Consider the following 17,818-nt stretch of genomic DNA (forward strand, 5'->3'; position numbering starts at 1 on the left):
ACTTTTGATATGTCTGATTGATATGTCAAAAGTTGTTTTTAACAACAGTAACACTTTAATAGTTTATAATTTTACATTAAAGGGGTATTCCAGGCAAAACCTTTTTTTATATATATCAACTGGCTCCGGAAAGTTAAACAGATTTGTAAATTACTTCTATTAAAAAATCTTAATCCTTCCAATAGTTATTAGCTTCTGAAGTTTTCTGTCTAACTGCTCAATGATGATGTCACGTCCCGGGAGCTGTGCACGATGGGAGAATATCCCCATAGGAACTGCACAGCTCCCGGGAAATGAGTCATCAGAGAGCAGTTAGACAGAAAACAACAACTCAACTTCAGAAGCTAATAACTATTGGAAAGATTAAGATTTTTTAATAGAAGTAATTTACAAATCTGTTTAACTTTCCGGAGCCAGTTGATATATAAAAAAAAGTTTTGGCCTAGAATACCCCTTTAAGAAGTAATCCTCCACTTTTACTATTTAACCCCTTAAAGGAGTACTCCGCCCCCTAGCATCTTATCCCCTATACAAAGGATAGAAGATAAGATGTCAGATCGCGGGGGTCCCACTGATGGGGACCCCCGGGATCTCTGCTGCAGCACCCCGCTATCATTACTGCACAGAGCAAACTCGCTCTGGGCGTAATGACGGGCAACACAGGGGCCGGATAATCATTACGTGACGGCTCCACCCCCTCGTGACGTCACCCCCCCCCCCAATACAAGTCTATGGGAGGGGGTTTGGCAGCCATCACGCCCCGTCCCATAGACTTGCATTAAGGGGGCGGGGCAGTGACGTAACGATGCTCTGGCTCCTGTATCGCCGGTCATTACGCACAGAGTGAGTGTGCTCTGTGCAGTAATGATAGCGGGGTGCCGCAGCAGAGATCCCGGGGGTCCCCAGCAGCGGGACCCCAGTGATCTGACATCTTATCCCCTATCCTTTGGATAGGGGATAAGATGTCTAGGGGCGGAGTACCCCTTTAAGGCCCCTTTGACACTGCCGTTGCTCCCTGTCAAGAACAGCCATTAAAGTTTCTTTTTTTGTGCGACTTTAACGGCCGTTCTCGTGATGGGACACAACAGCCGACAACAGGTCCCGATGGCTCCCATTTACTATTATGAGGGCCATCGGGCACCGTTGCTTTTTTGATAGGAATAGCGGGTGAAAAAGACTGTGCAAGCAGTATTCTTTCTCCCGCTATTCTCCCCTGCTCCACCAATGGACGTCACACTACCGCCCCCAGCGGCAGTGTGAAAGTAGCCTAAGGACCAAGGGCGTACATCACGTCTGTCTTGAAAACCCAGACGTCACGTCTCAGTCTCGGAAACCCTGTCTTTCCAAGACTGAAGCAGCACCCAGCACAGAATGCCGGGTGCTGCACAGATATTGGGAGGGGGGTCCCAGCGGCAGGAACCCCATAATCCTTTGTTTAAGGAATAAGATGTCTAAGGGCAGAATACCTCTTTAAATCTCAGAGCATTTTGAAGGAAGAGCACTATGCTAAATCAGCATGTAAAGATTTATTCCTTGGAGAATCAGAAACTATTAAATTCACATAAGGAAAATCATCCCAGGAACTAATCAACAAGTAATTAGCAAAGAACGGAGCGGACTGGAAAGTTCACTGATATAATTTTATCACTGCTATTATGGAATAATCAGGAAAATTTCTAATGCTGCAGAAAGCAAATCTAATCCAAAAATGTTATCAAGAAGCATCAATTAGAAAAACATAAAGGCCATTTTCACTTGAGTAAGTCCCCGACCCGACTGCAAGTGTAATGACCTGAATAGATTCTCGTGATGTTATCAGGTCAGTCATTAGACCCGCGGTTAGACCAGGGCTTCCCCATGAAATTAATCTTTTTTCATTCTAGTATTTTGGTATTTTACACTAGTATTTGAAAACTAAAATCAGGAATGGAACAAATACAAAGAAGGTATAATTAGGGTTTGAACCCTCAACTACTGATGCAATATACTGCACTGTGCAAGTGACCTGAAAAAGTGTCACTGTCATTTAGAAGAACCATTTGACTTGTCAGAAAGAAGATATCTAGAGATAGATCAGGGTCTGAACACTTAGACTCTGAGCGATTAAAACTTTTGACAGGTCAAAAAAGTTTTTCTAAATGATAGGGACACTTAAAAGGGGTACTCCGCAGGATAGGGATAAGATGTCTGACCGCGGGGGTTCCGTTGCTGGACAGATTCACACAGATTCTAATACGAAAGTCATGACTGGATCTGTGTGAAGCTTTGCCGCATTTTTGATTGCATTTTTGTTAGCGTTTTAACAGCTTTCTGGGGTCAAGAATAGAAATGAGTGAAATTCAAGAAGAAGTCCTACGGAAAATTGTCTGATCGTGGGGGTTCTGACCGCTGGGACCTCGTAATCTCCCATACCGGGCCTTGGTTTGGCACCGGCTCTGCTATTGCCTGTTTCGTACCCAGCACATCAGCTGGTCGAACCCCCCCCCTCCATTCATCTCTATGGAAGAGGTGGAATCATGTGCGAATGCTGTGTCTCCACCTCTCCCATAGAGATTAGTGGAGGGGGATGCGTTTCAACCAGCTGACATGCTGGGTGAGAAATGTCATCTACAGGAGCAGAGCCAATGCAGAAAGGAGGCCCGGACGGGAGACCGCGGAGGGTTCCTGAGGATAGGGGATAGCATTTTTTTCTGTTTGACATCTTCTTTAAATTCTTTTCAGGTATTGAAATTCATTAAGATTGTCCATCATATTTGATTTGGTACAGATAAATTCAGCACAAATCAAACATTTATAGATTGCCCATGAAAGTAGTATATGGCACTCTCAAAAGTCTCCTAGATCTTAGTTTTTTTTATTTATTCTGTGCAGTCAAAGTAGTGTTCTCAGCAACAATGCTGCATGGAACATGGTGGACAAGACAGGAGATATGTGGCTGTATAGGGACAGTAGTAGTAGTAGTACCAGTATGGTATGGAACATGACGGACAAGGGCAAGTACTAGAAGCAGCCATTCTAGAAGCAATTTAAAATAAATCTTAAAATTCAGATTTGCAGAATCGCCATAATTTTGGCAAATTAGTAATTAGATTTGTTCTGAATTGATTCGCACATCGCTGTTTAAGAACATTGGGGGAGATTCAATAAAGACTTGTGCAGAGAAAAAGTCATTGCTTCTTTCATTTTTAAAAATATATACAAAAAAAGGGAAAAGGTGCCGTAAAACTTAGCTTTTAATTACATTAAAGGTAAAAATTCCCCCTCTATCAAGAATGAAAAGTAAGGCAAAAATTGTTCAAACACCAAACCAAAAATTATAATGGTAAAAATGGAATGCATCTCGCCATTTAAACTTAATCACTTGTGCTAGATAGCATATTATTAGTAACACATACTGTATCACATGATCAAATATAGCACCTAAATAAAAGGTAATTTTTAAATACAACTCATCCAACGCGTTTCTGTTACAACCTCAGTGACTAAACAGGCCGAATGTCTTCAGGTTAATGAAGCGTAAAGGGTATAACAAAACAAAGCAATGTAATTTGATCAATACACAACACTTAGCAGCTCATGGCCGAATTAGGAGGTAATTGTACATATTAATACTTCCAAACAGATGTGGTAACCTGTACTGGACCAAAAAAAAAAAATGGAAAAAAAACAAAACAAAAAGGAGATCAGCAGTATCTCTAATATAGGGAGACAACAAAAGGGCAGAAAATTTCATCTAGGTATATACCTGAATTTTGTGATAAACTAGCCCCCCCCCCCCCCCCCCCCCGGGCACAAAAAAGCCAACTCTTTTTCATCAATGAGTTTATTCTGAAATGCTCTCATAAGAATTTATTTTAATTTGTGCATAAACACGTTCGTGGGATTCCCCTCCAGTTTACGATAAGTTGTAGAGTCCAACAGGATAGAATTACACATTTTAATGTATTACTGAGTGTCTATCACCACCATGTTCCCCCCCCCTTTATCGGAGGGCTTTACGATGATGGTGGTATCAGATGACAAGGTATTTAATGCCCTTCTTTTGCACTATTTGTTAAGTTTCTGCTCACCTTTGCACTACACCGCAGAAAAGTGTATCTGTTGAAGTTTGAATGGAAAGAAACAGCTGTAATCACTGACGCAGCTTACCGGAGCGGCATGTAGCCGCTTTACCTGCATGTACCTCTCTGAAAGCTAAATGGCGTAGGGGTTGGCACTCCGTCTAATTAGGTTAGTTATAGCAACGTGTCCTTTGTGTATTATGTAACAGTGTTTCATGTTTTCTTACTTGTGAGACAGTTTTGAGGACTGAGGGCTTGACTCTGGATGAGCAGCTCCTTTCCTCTCCTTTTCGGTCTCCCTCCTTACTTTCCTGTTTCACAATCTGTTACGGACAGCATTAATTTTTGTTGCTATACCCCCTTGCATGTTATCATGTTACACACTCCCTTCCTTTTCATTTTGTAGCATTTTTTGTGCACCTATAATTGTTTTGGGACTGTCATGATATTTTCATCATCCTCACTCTGTGCTGTTGATTCATTTTATTGCTCGGTTTTTAACGTGTACTTAATAATGTTTTTTCTATTTGAATTACTTCTGGTTGTTGGGTGACTATTTATAGGTATCATTCATCATGCATGGTGTCACTCACCCTCTTTTTGGTGGTGTAATTCCCTTAAGGCTCCTATATCGGTTAATACTGCATGTACCTAAGAAATAAACAAGAAGCCATGTGAAGCTGGTGAGTTGACTCTGTTTTCTCTCTTGACGAGTATTTCACATGGTCTGTTTATTTCACACATGAGCACCGCCATATACATGTATTGAATCTTGCAACGAGCTGCAGTAAGGAGAACCTCAGAGACGGGGTAGCAGTGCCAACACTCTGTTTCACAGCACTAAAACTTTTAATATAGTGTTCCTTGTGTAATTAGCAGACACTTTCCCATTCACTGGCTTTTAAAATTATCAACAGAAATATGTTTAAAATGTAATATAAAAAAACGGCCACTAGGTTTACCATGCATATGTTGTGGTGGTGTGGATCAGCGGCAGTGAATCTTTTAGTGGCAAGATGCCCAGAGAGATTAGCTTCTTCTCTCCTCCCCAATAGCTGGTGTTATTTGTGATGCAGTTTTATTGTATACGATTCATACCCAATTTGGTCAGATAGCCACTAAAGATGTTCAGCTGTGATATTATAATTAAGCTGTAACAGAAACGCGTTGGGATTTATTTCTATATCTATGGGTTTATGCATTGAGATCTGCAATTTTTGGATATCTGTACAGTGTATAATATTCAAGACTACGGGTAGAGCATGACCTCTTATGTGAAGCATAATTAATTATTTTAATGATGATTGTTACACACTCTTGTAGATTTGTTGGATTTTAGGTATATTAATATTAAAAGCTAATTTTTACGGCACCTTTTCTATACAACTTCTTTTTCAATTTTTTTCCCGTACAGAGATTGTATTGTGGCTTACGTGTGACCGAACTGTATATAAGTACCTGTTAATAAATAGAAAGAAGCTTTAGATTTCTTTCTGGTTCCTACATACAATGCTTTTAAAGGTGTACACCACTGGGAAAAATTTTTTTTATCAACTGGTGCTAGAAAGTTAAACAGATTTGTAAATGACTTCTATTTAAAAATCTTAATCCTTCCAGTACTTATCAGCTGCTGTATGCTCCACAGGAATTTCTTTTCTTTTTGAATTTCCTTTCTGTCTGACCACAGTGCTCTCTGCTGACACTTCTGTCCATGTCTGGAACTGTCCAGAGCAGGAGCAAATCCCCACAGCAAACATATCCTGCTCTGGACAGTTCCCGACATGGACAGAGGAGTTGGCAGAGAGCACTGTGGTCAGACAGAAAGGAAAATCAAAAAGAAAAGAACTTCCTCTGTAGCATACAGCAGCTGATAAGTACTGGAAGGATTAAGATTTTTAAATAGAAGTCATTTACAAATATGTTTAACTTTCTGGCATCAGGTGATTTAAAAAAAAAATGATTTCCAGCGGAGTACCACTTTAATAAATATCTCAGCTCAGGTACAGACACAAAAGTCATCAGTAAAATACCAATATCACAGTGGATTTTGGTAGAATGGTAAGATTGACAGTCTGGCTCCTAAGAGTGAATGCTGTTTTACCCCTTCCCAACTGAAGTCACATGGGTATTAGGGATGAACGATTTGGGGAAAATGTGCTGTTATAATTGTAGAGGTAAATATTGCGATTTAAATGAGCGATATACACTGCTCAAAAAAATAAAGGGAACACTAAGACAATAATTCCTAGGTCTGAATGAATGAACTAATCATATGAAATACTTTCGTCTTTACATAGTTGTATGTGCTGACAACAAAATCACACAAAAATTATCAATGGAAATCAAATTTATCAACCCATGGAGGTCTGGATATGGAGTCACACTCAAAATCAAAGTGGAAAACCCCACTACAGGCTGATCCAACTTTGATGTAATGTCCTTAAAACAAGTCAAAATGAGGCTGAGTAAGGTGTGTGGCCTCCACATACCTTCCTACAATGCCTGGGCATGCTTATGATGAGGTGGTGGATGGTCTCCTGAGGGATGTCCTCCCAGACCTGGACTAAAGCATCCGCCAACTCCTGGACAGTCTGTGGTGCAACGAGATATGATGTCTCAGATGTGCTCAATCGGATTCAGGTCTGACACACTGCTGACACACTCCAGCCACATGAAGTCTAGCATTTAAAAAGGGGTCAAAAGGTGACCCTGGGAATTATAGACCTGTTAGTTTAACATCTGTTGTATGTAAATTGTTTGAGGGTTTTCTAAGGGATGTTATTTTGGAGTTTCTTGATAAAAATAAATGTATGACTCCATAACAGCATGGCTTTACGAGGGATCGGTCCCGTCAATCTAACCTGATCAGCTTTTATGAGGAGGTGAGCTCCAGACTGGACCTGGGGGAATCGCTGGGTGTTATATATCTGGGTTTTTCCAAAGCATTTGATACGGTTCCACATAAAAGGTTGGTGCATAAAATATGACAAGGATTGGGCTGGGGAGAATGTGTGCAAGAATGTGTGCAAGTGGGTAAGTAACTGGCTCATAGTAAACATAGGGTGGTTATTAATGGTACTTATTCTGATTGGGTGACTTTTACTAGTGGGTTACCACAGGGGTCCGTCTTGGGTCCTGTTCTATTTAATTTATTCATTAATGACCTTGTAGAGGGGTTGCATAGAAAAGTAGCAATATTTGCCGATGATACTAAACTCTGTAAAGCGGTAAACACAATAGAGGACAGTGCACTGTTACAAATGGATCTGGATAGGTTGGAGGTTTGGGCTGGGAAGTGGCAGGTTCAACACTGATAAATTTAAGGTAATGCACATCGGGAGGAAAAATCCGGGCTGGGATTATGTATTAAATAGGAGAACACTTGGGACGACTGATGTGGAAATGGACTTGGGAGTCTTAGTTGACAGAAAATTTAGCTGTAGTGACCAGTGTCGGGCAGCTGCTGCTAAGGCAAATAAAATCATAGGGTGCATCAATAGGGGCATAGTTGTCCACAACAAGGAAATAATTATACCACTGTACAAATCACAAGTCAGACCACACATAGAATACTGTGTACAGTACTGCCCACCAGTGTATAAAATATAGTGGAGCTGGAGAGGGTTCAAAGACGGGCAACCAGAGTAATATGGGGAATGGAAGGACTACAGTACCCAGAAACATTATCCGAATTAGGGTCTTTAATGTATGAGCAGTGAAACTGTGGAATTCTCTACCGGAAGAGGTGGTCATGGAGAACTCTGTAAAATAATTCAAAAATGGGATGGATGCATTTTTGGAGAATAACAACATCGCTGGTTATGTATACTAGATTTATAGGGACAGAACGTTGATCCAGGGATTTATTCTGACTCGGGAAGGAATTTTTACCTCCTAGTATGAGAGTTTTTTACCTTCCTCTGGATCAACTCAGTAGGGACTCATTAGGGTAATAGGTTGAACTTTATGGACTCTGGTCTTTTTTTTTTTAACCTTAGGAACTCTGTTAATATGTCTCCTGGTAGCGCCTCCATGCTCTGGACACTATGCTGACAGACACAGCAAACCTTCTTGCCACAGCTCGCATTGATGTGCCCTCCTGGATGAGCTGCACTACCTGAGCAACTTGTCTGGGTTGTAGACTCCGTCTCATGCTACCACTGGAGTGAAAGCACCGCCAGCATTCAAAAGTGACCAAAACATCAGCCAGGAAGCATAGGAACTGAGAAGTGGTCTGTGGTCATCACCTGCAGAACCACTCCTTTATTGGGGGTGTCTTGCCAAATGCCTATAATTTCCACCTGTTGTCTGTTCCATTTGCACAACAGCATGTGAAATTGATTGTCAATCAGTGTTGCTTTCTGAGTGGACAGTGTGATTTCACAGAAGTGTGATTGATTTGGAGTTACATTGTATTGCTTAAGTGTTCCCCTTATTTTTTGAGGAGTGTAATAAACAAATGGTGAAATCCCTCAATATCATGTCCAATCTTTTTTTTTTCTATGCCCCAATTTCACATTCCTAAACTTTTCACGTCTATCCCCTCATTTCATTTATATCCCCCTCATTTCACATCCACACCCCCAATTTTAAGTCTACACCCATTTCATGTCACATCTCCCCAGTGTCACATGTCCCTCATTTCATGTCCACATCGCCATTTCTCATCCCCCCATTAATGTTGTGCCGGGGCACTAGGGAGACATAAAAATACCCAATGCTGGGATCTACGGCAGACCTACAGGGACCAGGGCTAGGTGAGCACAAGGTTTTTTATATTTTCCCTGCTCCCCTATTATTACTTAGAACAGTGTTTACCAACCAGGGTGCCTCCAACTGTTGCAAAACTACAACTTTCAGCATGCATACAGGAATTGGGGCTAGGTGAGCATCAGGTTTATTATAGTTGCCCTGCCCCCCTATTATTACTTAGGACAGTGCAAATGCTAAGACTGGGTTTCCCAACCAGGGTGCCTCCGGCTGTTGGAGAAATACAACTTCCAGCATGCCCGGACAGCCAACGGCTGTCCAGGCATGCTGGAAGTTGTAATTTTGCAACAGCTGAAGGCACCATGGTTGGGCAACACTGACTTAGCATTTGAATTTGGGCAGCGGCCCAGCCCCAGACCCTGGGTGAATGCGTGATGGTGCCGCGCCGCCACAGGTAGTTGCATATCAACCTATGGGCCATATCAACATATCGCAACACAACAAAATCGTGATGAGATTGCCATATATTGTGCAGTCCTGATAGATATGTATGGAAAGGGTGTCGGTGTATAAAAAAGTAATGTTGTATGTGCCCCAAAATGGTAGCACTAAATACTATAGATCACCTTGCTAAAAGCAAACCCTCACATAGCATAATTAATGGAAAAATAATGGTCATTCGTCTCAGAATATGATGACACAGAGCAAATTAATGTAATAGTTTTTATTAATAATTTAATATTAAATTAATATAATATAAAATAACAAAAACTAATTAGAAATATATGAACACTACTTTATAAATCATTTATACCTTCTGTTAAAATAAATCTCATAAAATCATGGAAAACTTGCATCTGCTTTTTCCATCCAATTCCACCATATCAAAAATGTTAATGTTTTTCAATACATCATATTGTAGATTAAACAGCGCTATTAAAAATATAGCTTGTTCTAGGAAAAAAACGAAAAAATTAAAGAGTACCTGTCATGATCTTGTTACATTTTATAATCCTCCCAGTTCACTGCCCCCATCATTATAAAACACCCCTTGCCTTTATTTGTATTATTTTTTTAATTTTCTACCTTGATATTGCTCTGTATTTTCTGCTCAGTCTCAGTAAGATTCACAGACTAGGAAGGGGCGTTCCCCAGCAGGTGAGACATCATATGAAGCCATACAGGGGAGAACTTCCTCCCTCACTCTGCTACATACAACCCAGAGCAGTTCAGTGTGATATGAGCTATGATTGGCTTAGGCTGCACACACACCCCTCAGCACTCCAGACTGCATTTCCTGATTTTGAATGTCTGCCAGGCCAGCCGGAGTGCAAGAAATGGGGGGAAATGTGCTCTGGAGACACCTAGTGGCACGTTTGAAACACAAATAAAATATAGAAAACTTCATTTTTTTTTAAACAAAATACATTAGAAAGATATTGTATTTACCATAAGGAGGGCAATAGCAAAAAAATTTTTAATGACAGTGCCCATTTAAAAATATGTCACAATCAAAACTGGCTCTGTCATGTACAATGTCCCGATACAGATCAATACTGGATTGTACATAGCCGTAACCTGCAAAGAAAACAAGTACAGTGGGACATCCTGTATCAACATATGCAGAGAACCAAACCTGCGCACAGTATGGGGCAATATAATTCTCTCTGCCTGTAACCACAGTTAGGGAAGGTCATAACATACTGGCAAATGCACTGTTCACTTCATGCTCTGTTAAGAAATTTTGGCATACGCGCCAAAAGAGCACCTGGTCCACATGTAGTCACTGGCCTTAGTAAACATGGCAGGTGCCAAAATACCAGCAAACTTACATTCAGGTAAACTTTGCCAATGTAAAAACATGGTCAACACATGCTACTCAAAGGCTATATAGTAAAATAAACAGGTGGTATATGTGGGAGTTCCCTAGATCTATACCTTATTCCCTGAATGACACACAAGCAGAGCCTCATGGATTTCTTCAATGAGAATAAGTATCTCCCAGAGCCACATTGTAATAAAAAGTGCCATTTTTTTTGCCAATGACAGATCATGCTTCTTAATCCTGTATCTGGAGTAGGATGGGTTGGGATAAACTCCTACCACCACCACTAGGACTTCCTCTGGTATTACCAGGATGTTCTCACATTGGTAAGGTAACACCAGCTGCAAAGACTCGAACCTGAATTACTAGAAAAACTAAAGACTATCCACAAGCTCATCCAAGCAAAGGATTCTATTTCAAGGCTCCATGCCAACACCGCTGACACTGTTTTCAAGCATGCTCATGGAGATTACTCAACACCAGGTACTGCCCTAGGTGCCCATTAGCTGAAGAAACACTACTGCACCTCTTCTAGCAGTGCCATTCGCATGTCCTGGGAAATGAACTCAGACTCTGTTCTTAGGAGCATACCATTCTGTACGTCTGTATAGATTATTTAGTAGACAAATATAGGTGAGGATATCCACGAACACTGGCACCTTATAAACAGTGATTTGGCCAGAGAAAGGAGGAGTAAGGCACTGCCAGATAGCTTTGGTGGTGGCTTCTCTCTCCGAAAACAAAAGGACAGAGCAATTGAGTCCAACGTGCCCATCCCTCTATCTATCCCCTGTCATCATCGTTTGTGGTAGAGTCCGGATGCCTCCATACTGATACGATATAAATCATCCAATCCCGCTGACATTAGCAGGTCTGGACCATCAATTTTTTTTTTCCCTTCGGGCAAGGCAAAGGCTTGGACAAAGGAAAACAGAAAACAGACTGGTTACAATAATCCATCCCTGTTTCAGCTACCACTATTATTCATGATAGATATTATAATATTGAGGATACTGAAAGACCATACCAGTGTAAAGCTGCGAGCACTAATACATTTCTCAGGGGCCATCCAGGGTATTGAGCTAAAGTGCATGGGTCATATACTCCAAGTGTTACCTAGGAAAAAGGGGGACATGAATATCTTGGTGAAGAAGGCAGATATATAAGGTAGACAATGTGGAGACAAAGATTCAGGTATCAGTCACTATTATGATAATATAACACTGCAAATTTAAAAGGTTTATGCCAGGGTTAAACAAAAGCTAGATGCCAGGTTTGACCGGTCAGCCACTTTCGCTTTCAGCTTTACATACATTCAGGTGTTATCAGCCCAGTACTTCCACCCAACACTAAATGCATGAAGTTCACCAATTCACTTATAGGGTCAGTTCACAAGTGAGTATTTTCTGCTACAGATCTGCTGCAGATTTGGTGTGGCAGATTGTAATACTCATTGAAGTCAAAGGGCAACAAAATCTGCAGCAGCAAATCTGCAGCAAGAATACACACGTGTACTTTGCATGCAACTTATCACAGACTTCTCCTACAGAAGCACTCCTTCCTGGGCATATGCAATACAAAATTATTGTAAATATATATTTATTATAATATTTATTGATTATAAAGTTACATTTAGAGATCTGAATTACATCCATACCAGTTAAAGGGTACCTTTCATCATAAAAACTTTTGATATATTATAGATTAATATATGCAGAATAACTTTCCAATAGCATGTTATTAAAAAGTATGCTTCTTTCGATTTAATTTTTCACTTACAAAAAATGACCACTAGGGGTCTCCATACCAGTCCTGGCCGCAAGCCTATTTTTAATAGATTTCAGACTCATGCAGGAGTCCTAAATCTCAGACTGCAGCCGGGACACAGACAAGCTCAGCACTGCTCACAGGGAGCAGTGCTGAGCTTGTCTGTGTCCTGGCTGCAGTCTGAGATTTAGGACTTCTGCATGAGTCTGAAATCTATATAAAAAAAGTGGAAAATAGAAAGAAGCATTTTTTTATAACATGCTATTGGAAAGTTATTCTGCATACATTCTATAATATATCAAATTTTTTTTTTGATGAAAGGTACCCTTTAAGGATATCTAGCTATCTATTAGCCCTGTGTTTATTGTTGCATTGGATTGAGATAGTATCATCCTTTGTATCTATTTTAAGGTGCCATACAAACATAACACATTACTTTTTAGTGCCTAGTGCTGGATATATATTAACTTATTATCATCTGATCAATTATTTGCACGTTAAGTTGCTCCTCCATCTAATTTATTAAAAAGTGTCCCAGTGAACAATGTAGACAATAAGAAAATAGTATCAGTGTCGATAGGTTTTATCAATGGGCAAGTATTTTAGGAAATCACATTATATCTGAAGGAATTAATGTTATTTAGGATTATCCAATCTGTAGTACATTTATACCTTGCTCTTATCTGTATAGAATTCCTGGAAAGTCCGCAAAGAAGACATAGAAAAAGAATCCCCCTCATAAGAAATTAAGAAGTAAGGTTGTGGAGCCCCTCCTTGAGCTTGACAGAAATCATCATAGACTTTCTGAAATTCTAGCACCTGTGAGTGAAAAACAAAATTGCAGGATCCTAAAATAGATATACAACTAATGTTATAAAAAAAAAAAAATTCTGATGGAAACAACAACGGGGGACTTTTCAGCAGATTAACTTAGCAGAAAATTTAGCAGTTTTAAAAGACTGAAAACTATTTTCTAAAATGGATATTTCTTCCCCTGCAATTCAGTAACTAAATACTGTCTTCTAGATGTCTAATTTCCAAATGCATTTTTTATTCTATTTTTAAAGGGGTACTCCGCCCCTAGACATCTTATCCCCTATCCAAAGGATAAGGGATAAGATGTCAGATTGCTGGGGTCCCGCTGCTGGGGACCCCGGGGATCGCTGCTGCAGCACCCCGCTATCATTACTGCGCAAAGAGAGATCGCTCTTTCATGTAATGACGGGCAATACAGGGCCGGAGCATCGTTACGTCACGGCTCCGCCCCTCGTGACGTCACGGCCCGCCCCCGTCAATACAAGTCTATGGGAGGGGGCGTGGCGGTCGTCACGCCCCCTGCCATAGACTTGCATTAAGGGGACGGGCCGTGATGTCATGAGGGGCGGAGCCATGATGTCACGCTGCTCCGGCCCCTGTATCGCCCGTCATTACGCACAGAGCGAACTCGCTCTGTGCTGTAATGATAGCGGGGTGCCGCAGCGGGGATCCCCGGGGTCCCCAGCAGCGGGACCGCAGCGATCTAACATCTTATCCCCTATCCTTTGGATAGGGGATAAGATGCCAGGGGCGGAGTACCCCTTTAAGAGGTTACAAGACTTGTACATTTAACAGCAAATTTTATTTTTCTCTGCTCAGAGCTAGATACTGAAATATGATCTTTTTTAGTAATCTGTTTCCATTTTCGGTTTGCAAATTCTTTTTGCTTTTTATTTATTTATTTATTTTTATTATTATTATCATGGGGCCACCATCTTGCCTGAGCTATTTTAACAGCATTTAGAGATATGCTTTACATCAGGACCCATGGACAGACAACAATAGACAAGACCTGTCCCACTCATATGAATTGAAAAAGTTACTGGGCATTCTCTGTGACCCTTTCAGAGGTCATTCTACAAGAAGGAGAATGCTGAGTTGCTGAGAATAGCTATTGTAAATTGTGTCTTATTTGTCTAATGTTTTCTCCTTTTACAGTCCTCCTGTCTGTGATAAAAACTACTGGGAAATAATCTGTACAGAACAGGCTAAGATGGAAGAATCCATACTTTTTTCCCTTGCCCTTCCCCCTTGTCTACACAGAGACCCGTCTCAGGTGTTTCTCTCTGTGCCTCCAAAAAAGCATCTCTATGGTATCGAGATGACTATTACAGACTTTCTAAGGCGGTGAGCTGACTCATTTCTACTTATATTATTTTCTGATGAACAGAAGGATTGGGTTCTCTCTGCCTCACCATTGCACCACGTATTGCAATTAAACAATCCAAACTATCAAATGAACACATTATTTAACCTCTGTAAAAACACAACCAGTCAGAATTACAGTCTTTTAAAAAAAATGCAATGAAAGGTGGTCAAAAAAATGTATGTAGCCGAAAATGGTACCAAGGCATGTTAAAGGTGTTCTCCGGTGCTTAAACATCTTATCCCCTATCCAAAGGATAGGGGATAAGATGCCTGATCGCAGGAGTCCTGCCGCTGGGGACCCCCGGGATCTTGCACGCGGCACCCCATTTGTAATCAGTCCCCGGAGCGCGTTCGCTCCGGGTCTGATTACCGGCGACCACAGGGCCGACTGTGTGTGACGTCACGCCTCCGCCCCGTGTGACATCATGCTCCGCCCCTCAATGCAAGCCTATGGGAGGGGGCGTGCTAGCTGTCACGCCCCCTTCATTGGATCGGAGATAAGATGTCTAAGCACCGGAGAACCCCTTTAAAATGTCAAGGCATCTTTAAAAAAAAAAAAAAAAGTTAGTCTTTATTACAACCTAGAGCTGCATTTAGAGTTCTCTTTTTTCCAAATAATTTATAGTCTTTTAGCAGACTCTATACAAACATGGAATGCTGGGGGATATCATTAAAGATGACGGAATTGTGACAGTAGTTGTAGATAAAAACAGACAATAAGACATGATGTAATAAAACAAACAAAGCAAAGTTAAAGGGGTACTCCAGGGAAGTATATCTATATACAGTATAAAAAAAGCTCCAAAAACACCACACTACCTGTATATATTCCCTGTAAACCATCCTGCCTGATATGCATGGCTCCTGTGGCCCATGTTGTGTTCTCTGGCTGCTTGATATTCTTTGCTATCTTTCCCTCCCCTTGCATACATTCCCCAGCAATCATTGCATGTCTGCCAGCCAGTTCACCCTATGAGAGCAGCCCCCACCCTCTTGCTCTGTGCAGCAAAAAGAGGTTCAGCGTCTGATTGGCTAAGGCTGCACACACCTCCCAGTTATCAGCACTAAAGAGAGCAGGGCAGAAACCACATGGTCTGTGTCTGTCAGGAGGGTGGGGGCTACTTTCAGAGAGTGATTTGGACAGAGAGAGTGGATGGGTGGATGATGTCATTCCCTCACTTCATGCAAATAAGTGACAATCAAAGAGGGGAAACTGCTCTATATAGCTAATGAATGATATTAAGACAATTAAATAGGTTGATTAGAGGGAAAGGATGGGCTATGAGTTTAGTTCCCCGGTGTACCCCTTTAACATTTTAACATCAAAATTACCCTTTCATTAAAAAATAAACCCCCTAAATAACAAAAAACTTTCCACATGTCAAAAGTTTTGATTGGTCGGGGTGTGGGTGTTTAGACCCAAACCAACAGAAACTCAAAATCAGCAGAAATGTGTGGAGAGAAGCCCTCAGTCCCAGCACATTCTAATTATCGGTTGGGGTCTGAACACCAAGCCCCTGAGCAATTAAAACTTTCGACATGTCAAAAAATTATTTTTTTTTTCAAAATGACAGGGATACGTTAAGTAAACAGTGAAAAGGTATTTAAACTTATATATGTTACAGTTTTCTGGATCACAAAAAGACGATTGTAAAAAAAGCTGACATTACCTGAGTTTTGGAAAACTTCTCACCAATAGACACTGGTGGATTAGTCATTTCTATCCCATCAGAAAGGCACAATGCAGGAAAACAAAACCAATAATAGAAATAATACTTCTTCAAATCCTTCAAGGAAAAAATAAAAACAACAACAAAAAAAAAACATCAAAATGTCAAATAATGAATTTCATATGGCTGATTCTGCAGAGAGCACAGTCTGTTTGAATTCTACCTAAAAATGACAATAGATTGAGAAAAGAAAAAAATCGGACTTTTGAAAACACTTTGGCGCCTATTCCCCGAAGACCAAAAAAGCCAAAGATTATTCGTTAAAACAAAAACTGGCGTTTATTGGTACAGAATAAGGGGTGCACCTTATTATGGCTTTTTTGGTCTCCGGGGAATAGGCGCCAAAGGGTTTTCAAAAGTCCAATTTCCTGGAGGTCACGGTGAAGGACACCCAGGCTGCCGCCCGTACTTTGGACTACAGACAACAGCGAGTCTACAGGCCTACTGAGGTGTTGTGCCCTCAGCACAACGTCACATGGTAAGGTGCAACTACACGTGCACACGTCACTCCACCTTATAATTCTCCACTAGGAGCGCACCTCGTTTTTTCTATATCTCCTTCTAAAAATGACAATAGTCACTGACAAAGCCAGGATTCTGGTGTAGTGTGGGTTCATGTAAGGGGGAAAAAAAATTGCCTACTGGTTCCACAGCTCCTACAGTACTCCTTAGCATCCATAGAAAGATGCCACCAACACAACAAACTGGCCAATACACAAAGAATATATCCAGTACCTGAGGTAAGTACCGTATTTATCGGCGTACAACACAAATTTTTTAGGCTAAAATCTAAAGCCTAAAGTCTATGTGCGTGTTACACACCGATAAGCCGCTGCAGTTCAATGATTTTTAAATCAATGAACTGCAGCGGCTTTTGCAGGTGCAGAGACCTCCCGTCGCTGCTTCTCTCCCCCTGCTATCGGCGCCGCTACCCCTTCTCCCCCCCTGGCTATCGGTGCCGCTGCCCCTTCTCTCCCCCTGCCCCATTGCCGGCGCCGATAGCCAGGGGGAGAGAAGCGGCACCGGCAATGGGGCAGCAATGCCGACAGACTGGGGGAGAGAAGGGGTAGCGGCGCCGATACCAGGGGGAGAGAAGCGGCGGCAGCAGGGCTCTAGACCCCAGGAAAGGCAGGGGGAGAGAAGCGGGCAGCGACGGCCTCTCTCCCCCTGCCTTTCCTGGGGGCTTCTGTGGGGTCAGAAACAGTGTATCGGGGTATACACACGCACCCTCATTTTACCAAGGATATATAGGCCGGTGCGTATTATACCCCGATAAATACGGTACTTTCAATCCAAGTTTTTATTTTTAAGCTTTAAGAAAAATTACATCAGCATCGGTCACACAGCCTTTTAACTTCATCATTATCAATGAAGTGTTTACACAGGGCAAGGTGTGGCTGATAACAATTGTTTAACTTTAAATGGCCACATAAAAGGAAGCAGTCAACAAACAAGTGTCTTCTTATGTGTTGATCGCTGGCACTTCTACATTGGCCTACGAACGTTCATTTACCCGAAAATCGGCCTCTGTAAGTGACTCT

General features: G+C 41.4%; 1 protein-coding gene across 1 annotated transcript in view; it reads right to left on the reverse strand.

The window, feature by feature from the left end:
- ATG7 (autophagy related 7) overlaps positions 1-17,818 on the reverse strand; it is a 248,500-nt gene that overhangs the window by 204,545 nt on the left and 26,137 nt on the right. Inside the window, exons 6-8 of the mRNA XM_056524273.1 lie at positions 16,218-16,334; positions 13,036-13,182; positions 11,624-11,712 (exon numbers count right to left, since the gene is read on the reverse strand). Of these exons, the coding sequence (XP_056380248.1) occupies positions 11,624-11,712; positions 13,036-13,182; positions 16,218-16,334 (353 nt within the window). The remainder of the gene's footprint in view (positions 1-11,623; positions 11,713-13,035; positions 13,183-16,217; positions 16,335-17,818) is intronic.

Source organism: Hyla sarda, chromosome 6, assembly GCF_029499605.1.
Source record: "Hyla sarda isolate aHylSar1 chromosome 6, aHylSar1.hap1, whole genome shotgun sequence".
Taxonomy (NCBI): Eukaryota; Metazoa; Chordata; class Amphibia; order Anura; family Hylidae; genus Hyla; species Hyla sarda.